The 26,389-nt window shown below is 45.6% G+C and overlaps 2 protein-coding genes across 2 annotated transcripts; both read left to right on the forward strand.

Moving 5' to 3' along the window:
- Positions 1–523: 523 nt before the first annotated feature.
- Positions 524–15,637, forward strand: tecta (tectorin alpha; the record flags this gene model as incomplete). The annotated part of the gene is made up of 23 exons (XM_079739053.1): positions 524–587; positions 702–838; positions 949–1,236; positions 1,384–1,521; positions 1,642–1,807; positions 2,077–2,489; positions 2,578–3,148; positions 3,362–3,972; positions 4,108–4,678; positions 4,799–5,439; positions 6,308–6,977; positions 7,290–7,489; positions 8,186–8,566; positions 9,013–9,299; positions 9,801–10,081; positions 10,646–10,756; positions 10,954–11,156; positions 11,653–11,816; positions 12,818–13,066; positions 13,791–13,953; positions 14,127–14,211; positions 14,975–15,094; positions 15,534–15,637. The coding sequence occupies 23 exons, from the start codon at positions 524–526 to the stop codon at positions 15,635–15,637; spliced, it is 6,618 nt and encodes a 2,205-aa protein (XP_079595179.1).
- A 3,834-nt stretch (positions 15,638–19,471) lies between these two features.
- Positions 19,472–26,143, forward strand: LOC307077460 (ubiquitin carboxyl-terminal hydrolase 2-like). Its single transcript, XM_079738889.1, has 12 exons — positions 19,472–19,791; positions 22,049–22,096; positions 22,262–22,382; positions 22,876–22,987; positions 23,168–23,275; positions 23,557–23,621; positions 23,736–23,839; positions 24,291–24,371; positions 24,471–24,549; positions 24,875–24,982; positions 25,078–25,198; positions 25,521–26,143. Exons 1-12 carry the CDS (start codon positions 19,642–19,644, stop codon positions 25,615–25,617), a joined length of 1,194 nt encoding a protein of 397 aa, XP_079595015.1. The 5' UTR covers positions 19,472–19,641; the 3' UTR covers positions 25,618–26,143.
- Positions 26,144–26,389: the final 246 nt, after the last annotated feature.

A 26,389-nucleotide genomic window follows, 5' to 3' on the forward strand; every position in this document is an offset into this window, starting at 1 on the left:
GGTCCTGAGTAACTCCCAGCCTCAGACTGCGAGACGCTGTGAGTGGAGTGGGCCAGGGTCGGGGCGAGCCACAGGGAGCCCACAGCGCACACACACACACACAGAGGCCCCCAAGTACACCGTTTGTCCGTTAGCATGGGATCCTGAGGCGAACGTGATCCTGACATATTGTTCTGGCAGGCATAATGGGGCCTTTTCAGAGCTCCCCCGGGGAGACCTGGGAGCGAGTCTTAAAGAAGTTAGAACATGCTGAAAAAAAGGAAAAAACAGAGTTCGGTAGGTTCTTTCTACCATCTGGTTCTGCCCAACAGTGGACAAGCCCAGATTGGTGATGGTGAAACTTGTTCGGTGCCGTATAGGAAACAGATTAACTTTGCCCATACATTACCAAAGTTAATCTGTTAATTGTCACTCTTCTTTATGAGTATGAGTATGGTTGTAACAGTCCTGTTCAATTGTGGGATACGCTATCAGAGCTGACCATCTCCTCCTCTTCTTCCCAATCTCCTCTACAATCCTCAGGATGGTCAGCCCAGTAAATCCAGTGATCGTGCTGCACCTCCTCAGCATCTTTGCACAGATTAGAGGTACATATGTTCTTCGCCATTTGTGCCCTGTCCTGGAAAATCCGTAATTGCGAAGAAGTCAATGCATTTCTCAATGTATCTTCATGTTCCTGACCACTCTTACCTCCACCTCAGCTGGTAATCAGGACATCATGTACCCCTACGGACCGGGCCGAGATCAAGAGACCCCCAAGATGGATGATGGGAGTTCTGCAGAAGTGGTTCTGCTCCTCCCGTTCGTTTTCTTCAATGCCCCCTACCGCTCAATTTACGTAAGCCCACCTCTAATCCATCCCGGGAACTGCATTGGGTCCGCATTAAGGAACTCCACATATTACAGGGCGTCTAATGTCTATTGGTGATCCTATTCTGTTGCGTGCAGGTCAACAACAATGGCGTGATCTCCTTCAATGTGCAAGTCAGCCAGTTCACCCCCGAAGCCTTTCCCCTGAGTGACAGCAGATCATTCATTGCTCCACTGTGGGCGGACGTGCACAATGGCATTAGAGGGGATGTGTATTACCGCGAGACCGTCGAGCCCGAAATACTAGAGCGGGCTACGCAAGACATACGCAAGTACTTTAAAAACATATCAGGCTTTACTGCTGCCTGGGCTTTCATCGCAACTTGGCACCAGGTCACCTTCTATGGAGGCAGCCAAACAACTCCGGTAAATCGACTTGCATTGCGTAAATGTACATCATGAAGCTTTTCCCAATTGATTGATCCAAGTTGTTTCAGATAATACAGTTTATCTTTATATTTGAATCCTCCTAAACGCTCTCTCCTCTTCAATTGATTTCTTCTCTTGATCAAGGTAAATACATTCCAGTGTGTGCTTGTCTCTGATGGCGCAACATCCTTCTCTATATTCAACTATGGAGAGGTCTTGTGGAGCACAGGAACCGCCAGCGGAGGAGATCCTCTGACCGGATTGGGTGGGACGACAGCACAGGTATTCTGGTCATGATTCCCCCAACGGGACCACAACACATGGAGAAACCTCACAATATTGCAGAATGAATAGGTGATATGACTTTCCCTCTCCAATCCCTCACACCTCTGCCCTATTCAGTCAGGTTTCAATGGAGGAGACATTGGCCATTTCTTCAACCTGCCAGGTTCCCGGTCCAACGACGTTGTGAACATTGAGCAGACAACCAACGTAAATGTGCCAGGGCGTTGGGTGTTCCGGGTGGACACTGAATTGATAGATCCTGCAAATGGCTGCAGCTACAATGGCAAGTTTATAAAAAGAAGGAAGACAGACTTTGATTTGTTTTTCATTGTGAAGAAATGTTTCGATATGTCAGCATGGCTTCATATTAGGCATTGATGTTCATCCTGATGAATGAATTCTTCTGCATTCTGGAAGAGTTTACTGTGTAACTCTTAGTTGTAGAATTTGAGTAAAAACACAAAATAGGTGCAAGACGCAACTCGACAATGACCTCGACTGATACTGTAGCGTACTGTAACCATCGTCCTCTTCCTCTTCAATCCTCCTCAGGGCGCTTCTACAGGCGGGGAGAGATCTTCTGGCTGTCAGACCAGTGCTCCCTGCGCTGTCGCTGCCTGGACATGGACAACGAAGTTCAGTGTCAGGAGGCACCCTGTGGCCAGCTGGAGACCTGTGAGCAGCAGGAGGGCGCCTTCTACTGCCAGCCCGTCCGCACCAGCACCTGCGTGGTCTTCGGCGACCCGCACTACCACACCTTCGACGGTTTCCTCTATCACTTCCAGGGAACCTGTTCCTACCTGCTGGCGCGGCCATGCTGGGAGGTGGTAGGGCTGCCTTACTTCAGCGTGGAGGCCAAGAATGAAAACCGTGGCATGGCCTCTGTCTCTTGGCTCAGAGATGTGACAGTGGAGGTGTACGGGCATCGAGTCACCCTGCCCAAGGGAAGCTTGGGAACCGCTCAGGTGAGGGTAGCCGGTGTATGTTGAGGTAACGATTGAGAGTAAGTACTGTCATTATAATATCATAGGCTAACGCTCGTCCGTTTCGCAGGTGGATGGACTTATGAAGACTTTACCTGTTCAGCTTCAACTCGGTGCCATAAGGGTTTACCAATCTGGAGTTGCAATAGCCTTGGAAACAGACTTTGGCCTTTTGGTTACCTACGATGGCCAACACTATGCCTCCATCTCATTGCCTAGCTCCTACTTCAACAACACTTGTGGCCTGTGTGGTAACTATAACGATGACCCTGCTGATGACCCAGTGTTACCCGATGGGTCTCTCGCTGAAAGTGTGGTGGAGCTAGGAGGTAGCTGGCGGGCAGACGATACAGACTGGAGGTGTCACGACGGATGTACTCAGAACTGCAGCATGTGTGACCCGGCCATAGAGGCCTTCTACTTTCGTTCCGACTACTGTGGGCTGATCAACAAAACAGATGGCCCCTTCAGGGATTGCAGAGCTGTGGTGGACCCCACTGCGTTTGTCTACAGCTGTGTGTATGATCTGTGTAGCAACAGGGATAACATCACCACTCTGTGCCATGCCATCCAGGCCTACTCTATGGCCTGTCAGGCCCTGGGAGTCACTATACGGCCCTGGAGATCCCGCAACTTCTGTGGTAAGTACTAAATCGGACACATTAACATGAATACCTTGACTAGAGCAACCCTTAACCAAAGGTCATTTTGTAGGTAAAGGTAACTACAGAATATGTTTGCTTATTTGTGCTGTGCATTTGTTGATACTTTCCAAAGAGTGAATGACCAAAAAATGGCAATTTTTTTTTACCTTTTTGGATCCAACATTTATCTTCCATTGCATTCACTGTTAGCCTTGTCGTGTCCGGAGGATAGCCACTACCAGGTGTGCACCAGCGCCTGTCCGTCCTCCTGCTCGGACCTCACCTCTGCCCTCTACTGCGCCCACCCATGCACTGAGGGCTGCCAGTGTGACCCAGGCTACATCCTCAGCGGCAGCCGCTGTGTGAATCTCGATGACTGCGGCTGTGAGCACGAGGGTCTCTACTACCCCCGTAACGACACGTTCTGGGCGGGCACGAGCAGCAAAGCCAGCGAGTGTAAGCTGCGCTGTGTCTGCGGCCCCGTGGGGGAGGTGTCCTGCTTCAACGACTCGTGCCGCGAAGGGGAGGTGTGCACGGCGGAGGTGGGCCGGCTGGGCTGCTACCCTCTGAGGGAAGGGACCTGCTCGGTCGCCCAGAACACGGTGACGTCGTCGTTCGACGGCGTCTCCATGTCCTTCCCTGACGACAGCTCCTACTACCTGCTGAAGCTGTGTGGCTCGGCACCCCGCAACGTTTCCAGCGTGGAGGTGAAGATTGGCAGGAAGTTGGTGAACAAAGGCCCGACTTGGATGAGGCCTGTGGTGGTCAGGGTGGCGAACGTCGAAGCCCAGATAGGAGGCACCGATTTTGACATAGTGAAGGTTTGTTGTTCGTTCTTTCGCCAGGATAACCGGCCGTAACTTGTCGGATGAAGGCCCAACCCATACTATTTGAAAGAAAGAATAATGATATTTAATCCTATTTAATACTGTTTTCTTCACCTTCTTGTATCCCAGGTAAATGCTGAAGTGGTGCCCCTCCCGTACGTGCATCCACTGGAGACGATGTTGATCTACAAAGCCCCGGGCAACGTCACGGTGGTGGAGTGCCCCGGCGTGATCCGGGTGCATTACAACCGCCAGGGCTTCCTCAACATCTCCCTCTCCACCGTCTTCTACAACGCCACCTGCGGCCTCTGCGGCTTCTTCAACCGCAACGCATCAGATGACCTCCGCCTGCCTAACGGCCGCCTGGCAGAGTCCAGCGAGCAGTTCACAGAGGGCTGGCGTGCCATCGCCGACGACCTCACCTGCAACGGCGACTGCGATGACCTTTACCGCATGTGCACGGACCTCCGCGTCTACCAGAGCCCCTACATGTGCGGCAGCATCAACGACCCAGGGAACAGCTCCTTCCTGGCGTGCCACGACGCCATAAACCCCTCGCCGTTCTTCCGGAACTGTCTGTACAACATGTGCGTGAAGGAAGGCAACCGCTCGGCCCTGTGTTCCTCACTGCAGGCCTACGCCTCGGCCTGCCAGGACGCCCAGGTGGGCCTGGCGTCCTGGAGAAGCGCCACCAACTGCCGTAAGTAGACTGTGTGCAGCATTAAAATGGCTTGTAGGGCTTTAGCGACTACAGACGATTACAGGATTAACAGTTGTTTCTTTTTTGTTACTTTTCTTATTTTTTTATGACTGGGAGCAGCGCTGCCTTGTCCAGACCACGGCCACTTTGACGAGTGCACCAACGCCTGCCCTCTGACCTGTGATAACCTGGACGAGCCCCGGCGGCCGTGCCCGCTGCCATGCCAGGAGGGCTGCCAGTGTGAGGAAGGCTACGCCCTCCGCGATGGGCTCTGCGTGGCCCGCAGCGACTGCGGCTGCAAGAGCCACGGGCGCAAGCTGGCCACCAACCAGACCTTCTGGAGGGACAGGGAGTGCCTGGAGCGCTGCTACTGCAACGGCTCAGACAACAGCGTGTACTGCCAGACGGGGCCCTGTCACGCAGAGGAGTACTGCGAGGAGAACGGCGGTCTCTACTTCTGCCAGCCGCGCACCGAGGCCCTGTGCGCCGCCGCCGGCTACGGACACTTCCTGCCGTTCGGCGGTGTGCCGTTCGAGCTGCAGAGCTCTTGCACCCTGCAGCTGGCCACGACCAACTGCAGGGGGGACGAGGAGCCGGGCCAGCTGATCGCCGGGGGATCCTCAAACACCTTCCCGCCCTTCAAAATGGCCGCCCGCAATGAGGAGCGTGACACGGGCCAAGCCATCTGGGTCCGGGGGTTCGTGTTGGAGGTCTATGGCTACGAGATCGAAGTGTCGCGGAGCTACAAAAACACAGTCACGGTGTGTGAGACTTCATGTTTGTGTCTTTTTTGTCCCCTCTCTTCTCAGAAAGTCCTGAGTGTATGGTCAACTTCATTCCTGTGGTGAATATTATTCCACTTTCCATCGGGATCTTTGACCCATATTTAATGAGTGAATTGAAAGATAATTAATGCAGGACCTGTGAAGGTCATACTTTTTGTATTGGTGAGGGCGAGTTATTTCTAATCAAGCCGATAGAATAACCAGGCAGAGGGTGAATTCTTCTTTGATTGGCTCAAGGCAGATCTTATTTCAATCTTTTAACGTACTGGATTTGGCTCAGAGAAAAACGCCCGACCCCTGAGCGACATTTGGAATGGGTTCACAAACTGACTGAAAAGATCTGAAGAGAGCCAGAACTCGCACATAATCCAACATACACACCACACCAGAACACACACAAACACTCACACACACCTCACACTACACACCAACAGGTGCTTCACACCCAAACCGACCCCACCTACCCACACATACACACACATACAAACCCACAAGGCAGGCTGAGACAAACCTGTGGGCGTAGGAATGGCAAAAAAATAACTAGATTTCTTTCTTTCTCTTCAAATTGAATTCAACAAGTTTTATTGGAATGTCTAACCTTGCTCAAGGAAATCTCATACAGTAATTATTATAACTTTTTAATCCAAAGTAATTATAAATCATTATAGCAAATCAGGTAAATACAAAGAAAATTTATAATAATCTCTCTATACCAATCCGTCTCTTGTGTCCATCGGAACGACACACAAGGAAAATAAGATATCCACAATCAACAATGACCTGATGAAGGAAAAGAATAGAACCACACAGAGCCATAAATGATCCATACTCTCCCTGCCGCCAGGTGAACAAGGAGCGCCTCTATCTCCCCCTGAAGTTGGGCTCGGGGAAAATCACAGTGGTCACCTTGGGCATGCTGCTGATCCTGGAGTCCGACTTCGGCCTGAAGGTGGTCTTCGACTGGAACACCCTCCTCCTGCTCAGCCTGCCCCACGCCATCTACAACACCACCTGCGGCATCTGCCAGGGCCTGCCCCCGTCGCCGCCCGTCCTCTCCAGCACTGCTGACTGGGGCATGGCGTGGGCCGAGAGGGACACCTTCTGCCAGGTGGGCTGCGGGGACTCCTGCCCCCGCTGCGGCCTGGGCGAGAAGAGCCACGGCAACGACGACACCGCCGCCGTATCAGAGGGCTACGATGGCGCCACGGCCGACCCGGAGGCGGGGGAGGGCGTTGAGCGCAACATGGGCATGCGCTTCCACATCGGGGATGGGCTGTACGTGTTCGTGGAGCCCGAGGCGGTGAGGCTCTGCGGTCTGATCGTGGACCGCGCCGGCGTGTTCGCCAGCTGCCACAGCAAGGTCCCGCCGGCGTTCTTCTACCAGAGCTGCCTGCAGGACACCTGTCTGGACCAGGGAGCCCCCGAGACCATCTGCAACTGGCTGCAGATCTACGCCAGCACCTGCCAGACGCAAGGGCTGCCCATCTTTGGATGGAGGTCTAACACCCCCTGCGGTGATGCTCGTGTTTTTTTCTGTGATCTAGATTTCAAAGGTTTTACTGCAAAACTGATACAGTATTTTGCTGTTGTTCAGGATGACATACAAAAGAAATAGATAAAGAAGGGGGCCTATGACGTTAATGTTTGGTTGTTCATAGTGGCTTCCTTGTTGAAAGTTTTACTCTGGGCTCTTTTCCTGGAATTTACACATACACTCTGCGATTCAAACAAAGCTTCAGGAAAAAGTTCAAAGATCTAGCCACCATACCAAACAATCCATCTGTTAAAAAGTTTTCAGTGGTTAAACTGTCGCCTGCCCCTCCCAGTGCTGCGCTGCCCGGCCAACAGCCACTACTCCAGCTGCATGTCGGTGTGCCCGCCCCAGTGCGCCCCGGCCCGCGGCCAGAGGGACTGCAACCAGGACTGCGTGGAGGGCTGCCTGTGCGACCAGGGCTACGTCCTCAATGGCAAGAGCTGCCTCCTGCCCCAGAACTGCGGCTGCTACACGGATGGCAAGTACTACGAGGTTAGTTTACCCTTGTCTCGGCTGAACCGAGCGAGATTAAACAAATACATGCATGACTGTTTCACCCAGGGAAGGAAATATTAAAGTGATGGGATGTTGCTGTGGACATGGTTTTGCAGGTTTTTCATGAGCTCCAAAACACTGTGTCACTTTTCTACCTGAGCTAATTATCTAATGACAATATATCGATATATATATAAGAACTACAATGTTTCTTGCGATGTAACTCAACACCACACCCATCCACAAGTCAATCCATTCATGGATGTTCTTCTCCATGTATGGATTATATGAAATGTTTTATTCTGGCACAACTTTACCCCACACTGCACCCCCCAGTGGGAAAATCTGAAAATAACAATTAATAACAAACTAATAATAACTCAACATAACTAAAACTGTAGCCATGACTCAAGCCACTAGAGGCTGCTGATGGGAATTCTTACCTAGTGCAGGTTTAACTATATGTTCTAGCTATGTGTTGTTTAAACACACAAAATAATTAGAATCTCTACGTCATTCACTATTATCAATAGATTCATATATTTCATCATTGTTGTTTATGCTGCAAAGCCTGCAATGTAAAAAATAAAATAAAATTCACATCTCCAAACTCCAAAGAGTATTGAGTACTTTTCATAATTATTAAAAAATCACAAATCCAACCGACCCGTCTCCCTGGTTCCCGCCCCCCAGCCCAAGCAGCTGTTCTGGAACAGCGACTGCACCAAGCGCTGCCAGTGCATCGGCCGCAACCTCATCCAGTGCGACCCGCGGCGCTGCAAGGCGGAGGAGGAGTGCACGCTGCGCTACGGCGTGCGCGGCTGCTTCGCCCGCCGCTCCCAGCACTGCGTGGCGTCCGGCGGTGGCGTCTTCCGCACCTTCGACGGCGCCTCGCTGCGTCTGCCCGCCTCCTGCTCCTTCGTCCTGTCCACCAACTGCCGCAAGCTGCCCGACCTCTCCTTCCAGCTCATCGCCAACTTCGACAAGTGGAGCACGCCCAACCTCACCACCATCTCCCACGTCTACCTGTACATCAACGAGGAGAACATACTCATCTCCGGCAGCCTGGTCAAGGTGAGCGTCCCGAGGGGTGCTCTCAGGCAGAATGCTGCGCTGCAGGGGGGGAGCGCTTCTGGGGGGGGGGGGGCTAAAGGCTAAAGGTGTCCTTCAGCCTGACTGATGTCTTGTTGATCCTGAGGCTTTTCAATATTATGTAGATGATGATTGGATAGATGCATGGATGGATGTAGGTTCTGTAGATAGATAGGTAGGCATGTATGTATGTCTGTATTTATGCATGCATGTATGTATTGATGTATGTATGCATGCATGCATACGGCCTGTATGTGTGTTTGTATGAATGCATGCATACGGCCTGTATGTATGTATGATTGTTTGTATGTTTGTATGTAGGTATGCATGAATGAAATCCATCCTTAAAAAGGCAGTTCCTATTGGAAGTGAGCCATCATCGAGTACAGCCTAATAGCTGTAACTGGCCCGTTGTTGTTGTCCACCAGGTGAACGGCACACCGGTGTCGGTGCCTTTTGTCACAGGGCTGATGACCCGCCTGTCCACCTCCGAGGGCTTCCTGGTCATAGACACGCCCCAGGACATCCAGATCCGCTACAACCGCTTCAACACCCTCAGCATCACCATGGGCCAGCGGCTGCAGAACAAGGTGTGCGGCCTGTGCGGGAACTTCAACGGAGACCCCAGCGACGACTACATCACCTCCAGGGGCAAGCCAGCGGTCAGCGCCTTGGAGCTGGCCCAGAGCTGGAAGACCAACGGCATGCAGAACAGGTGAGCATGTCCTCCCATGCCGCCTCCGAAAAAGCACACTGAGTGGAAAAGATTAAAGGGGTGTCTATCTGCATACGACACAACATTAGTGAGTTTATCAACCTCTCAAGGCTACAACAGCCATTACAAGATTATAGCAAGCTTGCAGACCTTGCCAGCTTGGTTTTCTGTGCAGCTCAGGAAAATGATGGCCTCTGACACAGTGCAGCGATGTCATTATAGTGTGGGAACGATTGAATTGGACCAAGGTCCAGAGCCCATAGGGAGTCTTTGTATTGTTTCTCATAGACAAGGTCTAAGGTCCATATGGGCTTTAGTGTCTCACTTTCTAAATGTTCATTCTCTTTGGAACGAGTTAGTTTATTCTTTTCATTTATTCTTCAGTAAGGTGGAGAATGAAAATCCAATTGAAAGTGCACTTTTTATTTTTATGGATTACATTCAGTAAACCCGATCCCCAATAAAACCCTGAATCCCCCCCCACCTCCCCGCTGTTCACAGCTGCGACGAGACCCAGTACGTGGCCCTGGCTCAGTCCTGCGACAACACCGCAGTGCTGAGTCTCCAGGGCGAGGACGGCTGCCAGAAGCTCAACCAGATGAAGGGCTTCTTCCAGCCCTGCCACGGCCTGCTGGACCCCCGGCCCTTCTTCGAGTCCTGCTACCTGGACGGCTGCTACAACCACCGCAAGGCCCAGGTCTGCGGCTCGCTGGCGGCCTACGCCGAGGCCTGCCGCGCCATGGGCACGCTCACCACCAAGTGGATCGCCCAGGAGAACTGCTGTAAGGGCCCCGCCAGGCGCCAGCCTGCTCCCCCTTCCTCTTCCTTCTAGTGGTGGACAAGCTAGTGCAGTTAGCCTAGCCTAGCCTATCCTGCACATCAGTTCTAGTAAATGGGTTATATGTGAGCGGTATCTGGCGTGAGAGGGGAAGGCCATCCAGTGTAGGCTAGATCCAACTCTATTATTGTTTTTTTCCCATGACTGTACAGTAGCTTTAGTGGTAGACCACTGGAGGGTGTTGGCCATCTGATCCACTTTGGTTGAGACTTTTAATGTTAAGGTGTTAGCAAGACACCCAACCTCTTTCCTCTATCATGGTCATATTACACATATGTAATATGTGTAGGAGACGTCATATAGAATACTTTGTGTGTATGTTGTGTATATATAAATACAGCATCAATACAATATATATATTTGTGTATCTGTATAATCTTGGTATTAATACTGATATTATTTGTATCTGTTTATTTTGAATGACGTCTTGGGCTAGCCAAAATGCTAATGCAGCAGTGAATGCGTTTTGAGTCTGACAGCTAACATGGTTGCGTGGACCTGTCTTTAGCAGAATGGATCTATGACCCCTGTGCAGGAGAGATCTGCACAAACAATACCTGTGAGCAAGAGAACGGAGGGGACCTCTGCGGCTGCCCTGAGCTACCCAGCAGCCCCGGCGGTGAGTAACAAGACACTGAGCAGGAAACTTTATCAAGATAAGATTAACTCAATTTAGTGTCGGCCAGCTTCTAGTATACATAACAGCTGGTCGACACAGTGTTGATTTTCTGCTCACTCATATGCATTCATGAGGCCAGTTAAATAATGTCTTTGTCTTCATTGTCTTTGGTTTGGATTTTTTTTTCCTCCCCCAAGGTGATGATGACATCATCCAGGCGGAGGTGACCTGCAAGCACGCGCAGATGGAGGTGTCCATCTCCAAGTGCAAGCTCTTCCAGCTGGGCTTCGAGAGGGAGGACGTGCGCATCAACGACCAGCACTGCGCCGGCATCGAGGGAGAGGACTTCATCTCCTTCCGGATCAACAACACCAAGGCTCACTGTGGCTCCATCGTGCAGGTACACCCAGACCCCTGCTCCTCCGGTCGGACACTTTAGAAGCCGTCAGAATCTTTGGGTGGATTTTTTCAATGACTGACTTACAGACGTAAGAACAAGAGTGATACTCGCACAAGATTTTAGCCACACAAAGACGTTTGTATGTTTGTTCATACATTCACATACTCTCATACATCTCATACATAACATTGTTCATTTAACCTGTAGAAAACAGAAAAATGAAATGAAATGAAATACTGTATATATATATATATATATATATATACATTAAAGCTGATAGATAGATATGAATCATTATAAAAAAATAAAACACTTTTATCTAAGTATGGACAATATATTTTTCTGTTTTACTGTTTTACTTCTGCACACAAACTGCAAGTGAATCCTTTTGCACCCTAAGGGACTGACTCAAGGTGTATATATATAGATGTTTGTTCTTTTTTTTCCGTCCCTAACCCTAACCCTACTTCCTTCTGGATGGTTCCTCCCCCGGCAGTCCAACGGCACACACATCATGTACAAGAACACGGTGTGGATCGAGAGCGTGAACAACACGGGCAACGTGATCACCAGGGACCGCACCATCAACGTGGAGTTCTCCTGCGCCTACGAGCTGGACCTCAAGATCTCCCTGGAGACAGTGCTGAAGCCCATGCTCAGGTGAGATGGAACGGGCCCACTATGACCAACCCACTAGTGGTTCTGGACCGTTGACCTCAGGTGAACCACTCAATGGTCATCAAGACCTGAACTGACCGAATCAAATGCAAACAGTAAACAATACATGAATGAACAGGCAGTGCATGACCAAGAACGGCCAGCGCCCCCTTTCCACACAATCATTAACGCAAGAATAGGAACAGTGGAAAGATAAAGACTTGAGCTCTCTATTGAGCGTGTGTGTTTGAGCAAACACAAGTTAACACAAAACATCAATGGATGTTTTGGATGTTAACATCAACTGAAAACACATGTTGGACGTCACAAAGAAACTATTTTGAAATAATTGAAAGCCTAGTTACTGGCTATATTTATAATATATTTATTTTCATCTATAAATCCCACATACTTCTTCAGTACCCTTGTGTGCCACCGGTGGTACACATACCACAGGTTGATAAGACTGAACTACGCAAAGCTCAGTTGCGCCATTGAAGAACAGCTTGTTTACTTTGTTTACTTTATTTATTTTATTTTATTTATTTATTTCAGGGCATTGCACAATGATGAACATGTACAGCAGTACACGTAAATGTGCCAGATTGTAGCCTGGGGACTAATTTCCGTCTGTAGTCCATTAGGTGCGCATCAACGACCAGAACTGCCAGCACTATTTAAGCTTTAGTTAAACATTCAAAGAAATTAGGTGTTATTGAATTGATCAACATTGGTCACATTCAATTGTATTGATTTCTGATTTGAGCTAAGAGCTACATAACTAGATTGCTTGATTTATCTTCCCATAGAAAGCAGAATAAAATAACTTATCAGTGACACACTAAGTAGGAGAGTGTCGCTAGTTGTGTGTAACACATCCTAATCTCCATTAGCCAAAGTAGCAAAGAATTTTCCAAAAACGTGACACTGAAACCTCCCCACAACGCTCAACATCTCTTTTCTCTATCCCCCACCACCTCTTCATGCGCCCCCGCCCTCAACAGCGTGATCAACCTCACGCTGCCCACCCAGGAGGGCAATTTCATCACCAAGATGGCGCTGTACAAGAACGGCTCCTACCGGCAGCCCTACAGGGAGGGCGAGGTGGTGCTGAGCACGCGGGACAACCTCTTCGTGGGCGTGTTCGTGGAGGGCGCCGACGAGAACCAGCTGATCCTCATTGTCAACATGTGCTGGGCCACGCCGTCGCGCTACAGCAGCGACCGGCTGCGCTACATCATCATAGAGCGGGGGTAACATACCCTCTATTCAGTGGCATCATGGGAATGTACTTTCTGCTCTATAGGAATGGAGGAATGCATATAGTCAGCCGATAGGAATGTGGTTGACACATATTCAGTGTGTAGGAATGTTGTGCCGCCAGAGGGTGAGGTGTTTGTTATAGGCTTGTGCATTACAACGCATCAGGAGATTTTAAATTGGCGATACTCATGCCATTTAGAGAGGACTAAAGTGAGTTGGAGTACTGTCCTAAATCCTAAATTAACGTGAATACGCCGTAACCTAGGCTAATGATTTTTTTTCCACATCTCGCCTGAAAACACTGACAGTTTCAAACACAACAATTTCTTCCCATGAAGATCAATCATTTCACGATTAATCTCTGAACACTTCCCAAAGAACTGATCAACAACCAACCCAAAAAATTACATTCCAATGCTCCTATGCTTCCAAAATGGTGGCTGTCATTGCGGTGTAACAATATGCAAGCCCTATTGTTAATTGGCTAGGATGTTTAGTACTTTTCCTCAGTGTACGGGTGATTGCATGTTTTGGCTGGTGCAGCGTGTGCCCAAAAACTGCCACAATACGTCCATGTTAACATGTTGCATGTGCATTACATAATGCTTACATGCGTAAATAGCCAACGATTAATAGGCCAATCAGAACATTTTGATTGTTGTTTTGTTTTAAACAACCGTTCCACCGTGTCTGTCCATCCGTCCGTCCGTCCAGCTGTCCGAACATCAAGGACAACACCATCGGCATGGCGGAGAACGGTGTGTCGCTCACCTGCCGCTTCCACGTCACCGTGTTCAAGTTCATCGGCGACTACGACGAGGTGCACCTGCACTGTGACGTGTCCCTGTGCGACTCGGAGACCAACGCCTGCAAAGTGGTGAGAGAGACCCGCCCCCCGTTGACCAGGTGGTCTGCTCCAACTCTGGGGCCCGGGATGGATGATGATGATGATGATGATGATGATGGATGAGTGGTTTGACTCATTGTGTCGGTATTAAGGTGTTTTTTTATTGTTCATTTGTTTGTTTGTTTTTTTTCGACTGTGAACAGAACTGCCCGCACACCAGAAGAATGTACTCGGAGGACAGTCAACATACGGAGCACATACTGTCTGTAGGGCCAATCAGAAGAAGAGGTAGGCACTCTTCAGTGTGTGTGTGTGTGTGTGTGTGTGTGTCGTAGTGTGTGTTTGTGTGTGTCTTGTGTGTGTGTGTTTGTGTGTCTTGTGTGTTTGAGTGTATCATGTTCACCGTTGTGGACGCCATTACCTGCATCAAAATATGATTGAAATACACCAAGGCCAACATAGTAAGTAAATATACATATATATGTATATATATATATATATAGGTTTAAATGGGTACTTCTTTCGGGTCACATTTTCTACAAAGGGCAACATGTTAGGTGAATCAGCTACACCTGAGCTGCCAAGCAGGGTTAAACCAGGTCTTCACTCTCATTTTAGAGCTGGGGAGTACACCTGAGCCCTTTCTCAAGCAGCATTCTTGTCTGTACTTCTTTATTCTATCATTACAATGGTTACAATAAATAAAGTGGCCTGACCTGGTGAATAACTATTCCCTCACATTTTAACACCCCTGTCTGAACCATTTGTGTCATCACTTTGACTATTGCACTATTCTCAGCCTATGATGAACATCTACTGTAATAACCAGTGTTAGTCTTGTCTTGTTTTGTATCTGGTTACTTGGCTACTGAAGTGATAAACAGTGGTGACACAATGCTGGGTCATTTGCTTATAATAGCCTCTGGTGGTGACGTTATTAAATGGTGACACATCGTAGCAAAGAATACCCTAGTACACTCCTGGAGCGTGAAGGCCTTGACCTAAGGGGGCCCCTAAAAGGTTGTCTTAGGCCTTTGGTTTTGACCCCCAGAGTCGGACTGGTGTGAATTCAACAACGGGGGTTGTGAGCAGATCTGCAGCAGTAAGACGACTGGGCCGGTGTGCAGTTGTGTGACCGGGATGTTGCAGAGAGATGGAAAAAGCTGCCGGGGTAATCCCACAAATAAACACAAACAAACACATTTACTGTATATACACTATATAAGCTACACTAGCACACACATAAACACACACGCACACACACATACACAAATGTAAATTATATTCATGTGCAAATGCACACACAAACACACATTTACAGTAATACATGCACCCAAACAAGCATTTACAATATACGAACACACACACATACACACACACACACACACACACATTAACACTATGGGCGCATACACAAACACACACACACACACACACACACACACACACACACACACACACAGTCACCCGTACCCGTACACACATTTAAAGTATACACATACACGCACATGTTGACAATACACAGACACAAGGTACAAGCATGCACATTGCTTGTTAAGTCAATACTGCAGTATGTATGAGTTTGATTTTTATTATCTTATCTATTTCAGTCGTGAGCTTGAGTCCCATGCTTCGAGCCCAGGCTCTTCCTGTGGGCGTCACTGTCTTGGTCGCCTGGCTCCTGGTTCACATGCACACTGTACTCACCTGCTAACCCAACTGTTAACACCGTGAAAGACTTGAAGAAACGGAACCAAATAAGTCCTGCTTTGAATTACTCAGCCAGTAGACCAGACGTTGGCCAATCACACCATCAAAGACATTTCAAATTCAACCCTTCTGAGGGTATTATTGTATTCAATTGGAAAAACACGTATAAACCCAGACATAAATTTGGAAAATATAATTTAAATACTAACTATTTAAATAATTTAAATACATCCAAAGAAATATAGGATCTTTTGTTTGGAAAACCAAATATTACAAAAGAGCATTCACAATAGCCCAAAAAAATCACTGATGTCCATAACTTATAAGAAAGATGAGGAAGAAAATGAAATGGATGTTATGGATAGACTTTCAGCATAAATGACTGAAATGAGACGAACAACACTTTTTTTAAGGAGACACATCATTGTGATCAAAGTCCCTGCATTATCTTGTCCAAGGGTATTCGATGGATGAACTGGCTATAAATGCATCATAGGTAATGTAATGTGTATTCAAATTATATGCTCTGTTCTAGCATAGCTGCCAGGGTGAGCAATTTTCTCTTTAAATATGCAAACAACTAGTATTAAATACATTTGTTTTTGTTTCGCAATCATTTTAATACTTCCGCTACAGTTTTCAACAAACAGTTACGCTACGCTAGTGTTTTCGTTGCAGGTATTTTCTAGCAATAACGCCATTAACACTAATCACTGGCCGGCAACCAAGTTCTTATCTGCTTAATAAGGTGGCCATGAAATGTACTGATAAAAAGGTGATAAATAGAGTATGTGTTGATTTTATATGGATACCTGGGCATGAGTGCCAGCAAATGTTCTCTATTTCTCAATAAGGTAACATGTCAATGTCTGAATGTAAACACTGAATATAGGCTACGATAAGTGACAGAACAACATGTTTGTTGCATGTTGAAAGTGAAAACTGCCAAACTTCCGAAATATTTTCTCATTTCCAGGCTCCTGTTACTGCCTTATATGTAGAAATGTACAGTCCTCAGTTGGTGGTACTTGTATGATTTTGATAAACAGTAATTTAAGAAAAACTAAAGTTTTATAATGTGCCCAAATAAAAATAAAAAGTGCCCTTGTTTTTTGACAAGTTACCTTAATAAATGAAAACCTAAAAGTCAACATGAATCAAGTGTTTTTAAACTAACTGCAATTCAGTTTCACTCTTTTACTCTATCTTTCACCATTAATTCTTCATTTAAATGTTTTCATTGCCATAGTTTTAGATATTTTAAATATACATAAATATAATAATCCCCATATTATTCACACAGTAACACTGCATACAGAACAGCAGTTACTTCACTCAGTAACTGGTATAACTATGAGCCCAGAACCATAACTACGGACACCTCCCTGACAACAGTAAATCTGTATACGCTCTGCATCATAAGCTTACATTAACTGGCTCCATCCACATTCTATTTTTAGGTGATTCACTCTTCCAGTTGTTCCGTTTACGCAGAAAGTGATTCATTCAGATTTGCTAGTGATACATGAGGATGATGACGTGGGGACAAAAATATCCTTTTGCACAGAACTATTTGGAGAATGCTTGCTCATGGTATTCCCTGGATGACACATACCTTGGGCCTCGATGGGGTGATTAGTTTAAGTGTCAGTGTTACTGTTTGTTGTACTTCATGCGATTGCCTAATTGTGTTAATATGTGTGTGTGTTTAAATGCAGCTAATTCACTCATTTAGGGTGTGCTCTGGTTTGTCAATATGTATCTGCAGTGGGTGTGTCTCAGTGGGGTAGGCGTGATGCCACAGGTCACAGGCACACACATTGTTTGGTTTGGGAACAGTTAAAGTGATTGTGTTCTCAAGTGTTTCTAGCCTTTGATGTTATGCTTCATTGCTAATAACGAGGTTCTTCCATTTTGTCCCAATGCACACCATGTACCCTGTGCACTCTTTATGTTGTTGTACATTAGGTATTGTGTGGCGAGATAAGATTCGATAAGAGTTGTATAACAACAATCTTGAAAGTTGCTCTTTCACCCTACCACACTTCAGCGTGCAGTGATTTGAGTCCTGCTCCTTCCTTTATAAACTAGAGTTCTGTCCTGATCTCACACAAGCATTAATAAAAAAATATGATTAACTATAATGGATGACATTATGGATGAATGACTTTAACAAACGGGACAAGCAGTGGCCTGTGTGTGTGTGTGTGTGTGTGTGTGTGTGTGTGTGTGTGTGTGTGTGTGTGTGTGTGTGTGTGTGTGTGTGTGTGTGTGCGTGTGTGTGTGTGTGTGTGTGTGTGTGTGTGTGTGTGTGTTTATGTGTGCGTGTCTGTGTGGGTGGGTGTGTTCTGCTAGACATCCAAGACCCTAACAATTATAGATTGTGTCAGCATTTGGGTGGTATTGAGGAGGGAATCAATCAAATGAAATAAATTGTTCTAACCTGTGAACCAGTGATATACTGCAGGGGGCTGTGCAGTAGACTGTGGACTCTGACTCCCAACAGCTGCTAATAGTTCTGGCCATAAAAGCACCTCAGACTGCAGAGCATTAAATTGATGTTATAAAAGTTAACTATGGAAGCCACCAAGGCTGCTTATCAGACAGCAAGGTCGTAACTATGTCACGCTAGCATTTTAAGATCAGTTGGCCCTGCTCTCCATTGGCCTCTCTCAAACACCCTCAATCTATCCTAACCTATACTTCTCCTTTCTGACTTACATCTGTCTTTTCAGATAGAATTACCTAACAGTTTAGGCATCTGCGGTTTTCCGCAGAAACTGGCTTAATACATCATAGGTTATTCAAAAGCCCCATGGAAATGGATGTACTTGTCAGTCATTAGAAATGTATTTATGTATTCAAACATGTAGGCTTATTTGGAGGTTTGGAGTGTAATTTGAGGATAGTGGATTGTTATTATCAATATAATCATTATCTAAAGCGCATTCTCTATTTCCAAATACTTACTTCTTCCAAATCAATACATCTGACTTTAAGCAGATGCATTAAAAAAGATTCATGCTTTTTCATAATAAATTGATCATTTGTATTATCAATTATCGACCTGACTATACCAAGACACGCTGACGTTTATGATCATGAATAGGCCATACATCTAAAAGTATGGTTCAAGATATTCCCGACCCATTGTAGCTTTAAAAGAGACATTATTCAGCAACGTTAAAAACAATAATAATAATAATAATAATAATAATAATAATAATAATAATAATAATAATAATAATAATAATAATAATAATAATAATAATGTGTGGCAATTATGTGCCATGCATAGTAATGCTGCATTCAGGCCAGGTGGACGTTACCATAATAACCCTTGTGACTTGTAAATGCCGTTCACGTCAACATTCAATACATCAATGCATTCATACATACTGGGGATTACAACTAGGAATGTGGTATCCTTCGCAAAGGTCTGATTGAATCGACAAGGCAAATAATACGGACATGATTGAAGAGCACACAAAGCCATTGAAAAGGTCAGATTATGAACACAGAGGTCACACTACTCCAGATACCGCCAGAAAGAAATACCAATCAAAAGGGTGGTCTACTTTTTTTTATATAGTGGAAATATTACGGATTCATTTTTATATACCCCGTGGATGTGTTGTCATAACAGCGAATACCCGCAAATTGTAACGATGGGAACATTTCCCGTCCCTCTCTTTAATCCCACACGACTTGAACGCAGCATGAGCACGGCGAGCCGCTTGACAGATCATCACATGGGGGCGTGTTGTACACAGAGTAAAATCAACAGCAACAGTCCCACTTCTTCTGTATTCTTTAAACTACGACGGAGGACGGTAGATCGATTAGGCTCTGCTACCGTAACAATTTATTCGATAGGCTTATATTTATAGCGTTGATCAATTTGTGCCATCGACCCGGCAGCAATAGCGCGTCTATTTACTTTGGTCCTATATTATTTGGACCAAAGTTCAGTAGAGTCGTTTTTTCCGTTTTACTATAACGTTAAGCATGCGGCAGTCGTATACCTTAACGGAGCCGGATAATGTCTCGGTCACTGGATTTCCCTTTGGCCGACAGGACAGCAGGCGCAAGAACAGACCGATGTCTCGGTCCGTGTTGATGTCCACCTTCATGGGTCTGCTCATCAACCAAGCCAAGGTAAGAGAGGGAGGGAGGGAGTGGACCAACTGGCCCCTCCACATTTAACTATAGGTTGCTGTAGAAGAACTTGCCTAAATGAATTAAGTTCAACATTGGCAATTGACTTTTCCACCTAATGATTTACTTAGGTAGGTCACATTACCGATAACTGATTTAACCGACCAGTTAAAAATGCACATTCCCCCTTTTCTCCAACTACACATAGCCTACGGTGTCAATTCGCTCTGTCAGTTAAAATTTTGGCAAAATGAAAAGTTTGCCACACAATATGTAGATCAACTAGCATATAGCGTATAATAGAGGAACGGCATTATTTAAAGAACATCCAGGATATATGGTTACTACTAGTATGCATTATCTTTCATAGTCATATGAAATGTCAACACTATTTCCTGTTGCTGTTATGGTTGTTATGTGATTCCTTATTATTCAGTGGTGGTAGGCCAATGCCATGTTATCAACTCCTGATACATTATAAGTTTACTGCTCAATCTATCCAAGCACGTTAATTACACATTTCCATAGTTTATTGATGGCATGGTTTTACAGGTATTACCTGTATAATTATTATTATACAGGCTGGAGAATTCAGTCTTTATCAGTCCTTATCAGAATAGGTTGACTTTCAAATGATTAAGCAAACAAAAAACAATGGGGAAACAATACAAGGAGAAATCCTAAGTAGAACCACCAACACATAATGTAAAGGAACACCCCTGACAAGTGCTTTCCTTTCACCCATATCACCTTACTCATACATTGCAGTTTGTCTAAAGACTCACTTCCTAAAACTGGTTTGGTTCACAGATTTCTGTGCATTGCATCAGGCCCAGAAAATGGACAGAATGATAGAGGCCTCGGAAAGCCTGAAATATGTTATACACTCAGATCATTAATCAAGAATAAATAATGTTACGTGGGGAACATTAATTCATATTCTACTTAACCATGGGTGCATTTCATTCTATTACATGAGCTCCACATGTACACCTACAATGGTCAGACTTCTTACACGTACCACAAATAAATGATTACCCGCCCTTCTCCACAAAATACTTGTTTTCCAACCAGATTTGGCTCTGTTTCTGCTTACTCAGTCAAATTTATGACAGGATAACTGAGTATATAATTTGGGGATGTGGACACGTGTATGAGCCCATGAATAACTGTGTGCGTCTACATGACGTTTCAGAGTCGTCAGAAGAGTCATTGGAGCATAACGACAACAACGTTTCGTGGTTACCCTGTTACAATGATATTACAAGGTTAACCGGGCAGGAACTAGCCTCTGAGACTCACTTGAATGAAGACTGAATGCTAGGCCAACACATTACAGGGCAAAATCTATAATACAATTTTTCTATACGATATAGAAATAATGGGGGACATTCTTGTAGTGGGTCAAGTGACTGACTCCCAGCTGAAACTCCAATGTCCAAAGTGCAGCTGCACTATGGGTTGCACTACTACCTGTACCTTAAGCTGAAACAGCTGTATGACAGTGACCCCTACCTACCATATAAATGTCATTGATTACATAAATTAACAATTAATTTCATGTATCTAAAAAATCACTCTTGGCTATTTGATGGATGAAAGTGTGTGCTAAATAAATGTAGCCATTCACTCATATCAAAACAAGTTTATCATTCAAAGAGTGTTCGAGGCAATAGATCACTGAGCTCTGTTAACACAGCGGAAGGTTCTACTTTCAGTATGAGTGCTGTGTTCCACTCACGTGCTATGAAAGGCTACTGATACATGCGATAAGGTGATAATTGTGGTTAACTATTTAAGTTCACATTGACTTCAAGTAATGGTGACATGGCACTCCTTGTCTATGTTATATAGTTGAAATATACTCACCAGAAGTCAAGAATAAACTAATATGGGGTGTGTTTATGAAGCAGCCTGCGTTGGATATAAAGTGATGTCCATCAAGAACAACTTTTATATCTACTGCACAACAATGAGTTGTGTTATTGTTAATGTTATTATTGTAGGCTCTCTGTCCATTTCCATTGCGATTGTCTGATTTTGTGGTGGAAAGTGGCCAATTCAACCTTTATGATAACAGAATAATATGACCCTGTAGCCGCTATATCAACGCTAATCCTGTTTTAATTAAAGAAAAACAATTGACCCCCCTTTTTTCAGTCAACTGATCACCTCTCTCTCTCTCTCTCTCTCTCTCTCTCTCTCTCTCTCTCTCCCTCGTTCTCTCCCTCTCTCGGGACGGTCCCTATCCAAACAGAACAAGAGCTCCCAGGGTCTGGTGGGACTAAGGAACCTTGGCAACACTGTAAGCGTTCCCTGTGCCTCACTCCACACATGAAGACATTGCACTTCATATTTTAAGATCGCAAGAACACACTCCCTCCAGAACTGCAGCGAGTCATAAATATTCTTTGACATCTTTTTATGTCCTTATGTTTTATTTTTGTTCTTTCTCTTGTTCGATGGACAGTGTTTCATGAACTCCATCCTCCAGTGCCTGAGCAACACTCCGGAGCTGAGGGACTTCTGTCTCAGATACATCCACCCAGCAGAGCTCAGCCGATGTGGGAACCAAGTTGCTCTAATGGAGGGTAAGACCTCATGCTGACCAGGGGCGTCAACAATATCTGATTGGCGACCCTAAGTGCCACCCCTACTAAATCTGTCATACACATGAAATGTGTACAATTTCTCTAGTTTATTGTGCTCTGCAAAGGAACAGTGTTGTGGGCAGGAATACAATACTTGCAGTGCTCCTGGGCTAAGCATTCCTACTACATCAGTCTGGACACATCACTGGATCTGAACCTAACTCCAGAGGATCGTACCTGTTATTTTGCCTTATAGTTAAAAGCAGAGATAATAGCCTTATCTTTCACACACACACGTTTGTGTGCAAAGGTGTATTCATGATGGATCGTGTCTATGATCGGTCCATATTTCTACGCACCCTTATCTGCCATCCATGTTTACAACAAATTACTTGGTTGAGAGTTGGTTGTCGATACTAACAATAAAAATCTTCATCCTACCGTTTCTCGTTCTCGTTCTCTCTCTCTTTCTCTCTATCTCTCTCACCCTAAGAGTTCGCTAAGCTAACGAAGACCTTGTGGACGTCGGTCAACAGTGACGTAGTCAGCCCCTCAGATTTCAAGACCCAGATCCAGAAATATGCTCCAAAATTCTTGGGCTACAAGTGAGTACCTCTTACCGGTCTGGGTGATTCAAATCAACGTAACGATTGTCTCTCCTGTTTTCTCTAAAAACTCTGTCAGCAAGTGATTTTTGCAATTATATTTCCTTTTAAACATAGGGTTCTAAAAATCTATGCGTCTATGAAACTATACCTTTTCCTGTACCCCCCAACCAATCTCAGTCAGCAGGATGCCCAAGAATTCCTGCGCTTTCTATTGGACGGACTCCACAATGATGTGAACCGGGCTACAGTGTGTCCCAGGGTGTCAGAGGACTTTGACCACCTATCGTAAGAGTTTATTGCTTACCAGTAGCCCATTAACGGGTTAGCTAATTCACAGTTGAGTCTCCAGTCTCCAATGTCTGATCGTTAAAAATCCTTCACACAAAAAGTTAGTGAGTTAACATCATGAGCTAGAAAGTAAGTAGGTAAAGTCAAAGTCAAATGAGAGTTTAAAGCCCCATTACACCTACCCAGAGCTCACAACAATGCCAAACACCTGCACCCAAAGAACTATTGTGTCACCAAACACTGGCAAAAAGAGTAATAATTAGCCTTTGTCTTTCCAGGGACACTGAGAAAAGTCAAAAGATGTGGAACAGATACAGAGAATCAGAGGACAGCAAAGTGGTTGGTAAGTGACCCTGCATGCAGAGGAAACATGCTGATACCATTTACACAAACTGTGATAAGAAAACAGAAGTGAGCTGAGGTGAGTGTAATGTGTTGGTTTTTGTGGTTTGTGTAGATTTGTTTGTTGGGCAGCTGAAGAGTTCCCTGACCTGCAGTGAGTGTGGCTTCTGCTCCACAATGTTCGACCCTTTCTGGGACCTGTCTCTGCCGATCGCACAGGTCAGCTTATGAACACACACGTCCACATGTGGTCACACACACACACACACACACACACACACACACACACACACACACACACACACACACACACACACACACACACATATACACACACACACACACACACACACACACACACACACACATAACCCATATATAGTTGTGATTGGGACTTATCTCTTCTTTATGGGTTTTTTTTTACTCTCACTGTAGACGGGATAGTTGAGGAACTTGTTAAATTGCGTGTAAATATGTGTCAGTGTGTGTGAGAGAATGGGCCAGATTAGTTGATTCCCATAGACAGCCCAAATAACAAAAAGGTTCAAGAAACAAAATGCAATCCCATCCACATCCACAAATACATCCATGTCTAAATGTATTTGTACTTTACTTTGCATGTAAAGAATTCTGATCACATTTAACAGATGGGAACCATATATAATTTCAGAAAGACACAGAGGAAGTGACTCTGACCGACTGCATGCGGCTCTTGACCAGAGAGGACGTGTTGGACGGAGAAGAGAGACCTGTAAGGAGGCCCTCTCCCTGCTAACAGTGATACATGTATTTGTATAATTTTGAATAATAAGCTTATTGGGATCAACATACTGTGCCTTTCTCTTTCCAGACTTGCCAGCGATGTAAAGTCAGAAGAAAATGCAGCAAGAAGTTTTCCATCCAAAAGTTTCCAGAGGTCCTCGTGCTTCGTATCCTTTGCTAACACGCTTGAGGAGATCATTCTGCACCTGTGTTTGCAATTTCGGTTGAGACAAACATCGAAACTAGTATAAATTGAAGGAGAACTTTATCGAGCTCTACCCTTTCAATACATTTTTGAATAAATATCCTTCACCCTGAAGGATATCTTTCCATAGCTTATAGCTCAATGTTGCCTTGACAATGTTTTTTTTATAATGTATTTTATTCTGTATTTTATACTATTTATTGTGTGTGTGTTTATGTGAGCATTGTTTTAGAGGCTGCATAAGTATCAAGTATTCGCTTCTCTTCACCTTAACAAGCTCATCTCAGACCTGAAGCGGTTCTCCGAGCCCCCTTCACACGCCAGCAAGCTCACCACCTTCGTCAACTTCCCCCTCACAGAGCTGGACCTTGGCGAGTTTGCCTCGGCAGAAGGCGGTAAGCAAGAAGGACAGATTTAATAATACACTGAGGTTGAAGTTCAAAACAGGCCGCCTCTGGGTTCTATAGGCTGGTTTTTGTTTCCTCTGCAGTGCACGCTGTGTACAGCCTGTACGCCGTGTCCAACCACTCGGGGAGCATCCTGGGGGGGCACTACACAGCCTTCTGCAAGAACCCTGCGCTGGAGCAGTGGTACCGCTACAACGACTCCAGGTGCTTAGTGCACACTCTTTTTTTAATTGATGCAGTTCTTTCAATATTATCAGTAGGAATAATGAATGTATCTGTGATTGGATAGAATTTTTGCAGCTGAGCTAATCATTAGCCACATATGAACAAAAGCCATGTATTTCTTCCTGCTAAAGGTGCTAGCCTTCTCTGACGCCACATGGAAGATATATATATATATATATATATATATATATATATATTTCTTTTTTATTTATTTTTGTTATTCATGTTTCTGTGCCAAAGTGACTCTATAAAATAATAACTCTTGAGCTGTCCTTCTCTCCATTGTTTTCTTCTCATGCAGAGTGAGCCCCATGTCTGCTAGCGAGGTGCACAGCAGTGATGCCTATGTGCTCTTCTACGAGCTGACACCACATCAATACCAGACACAGCGCCTGTAGACACCAAGGCCGCCACACACACAATCACGCACACACACACACACTCACACACACACACATCGGCAACGGAGCAATCGGAGCCACGCTGGAGCCTTTCGTCGGCAGACCTGCAAAGCTCAGCAGACCGGCTCTGCTTGGACCCCCCCTGCAGTGAACCCTGAGACGATGCTGACTGGGGGGGCGGGGCGCAGGATTCCTTGTCACTGCAGGAATCGACAAGCGAGCCCCCTCGCAAAAGGGTTGTTTTCTGTGCTTACGGATTTGCTGTGGAAAAGAGGGACGTGTGTGATTGTCAGCGTGCCCACATGCAAGTGTGTATGTCAACGGAGACTGCGTCTTGAGATCGGGCGTCAACCTCAGAAGGTTTGATTTGCTGCAGAGCCAGTGGTGTTTCGGTGAATTGAGGATGAGTCACCTGCAAACTCAGGACTTCTGGCGCTCTCTAGTGGCCAAACTGGATTTTTGTCGCACACGCCTGAGAACAACATAATGGAGGAATAATAATGTCTTATTAAAAGAACGTGTTTCTAACTTGCACTCAACTGAGAACTTAGTGAATCTTACTTTATGCGTCTCTGTGGAGATGCTTAAGTTTGATGGTCATAAAGTTGTATGATCAAAAATCCTCCCTGCAACTTGTCTCAATTTGGTCGATTGACAACCTCGATTGGATGTCCTTTCGTTGTATTCATGGTAATTATTCTTGATAATTATGCATGGTATAATAACTGTTCATATTCATGAATATTAATTAACATATACTATTCATGAT

This window comes from Pollachius pollachius, assembly GCF_949987615.1.
Source record: "Pollachius pollachius genome assembly, chromosome: 6".
Lineage (NCBI taxonomy): Eukaryota > Metazoa > Chordata > Actinopteri > Gadiformes > Gadidae > Pollachius > Pollachius pollachius.

Bases quoted from the DNA above. Each gene is read 5' to 3' on its own strand.
- LOC307077460 (XM_079738889.1), top strand. From the start codon at position 19,642: ATGCGGCAGTCGTATACCTTAACGGAGCCGGATAATGTCTCGGTCACT. The intron at 22,097-22,261 runs GTAAGCGTTCCC...TTCGATGGACAG, and splicing joins TAAGGAACCTTGGCAACACT to TGTTTCATGAACTCCATCCT. The intron at 23,276-23,556 runs GTAAGAGTTTAT...TTGTCTTTCCAG, and splicing joins GAGGACTTTGACCACCTATC to GGACACTGAGAAAAGTCAAA.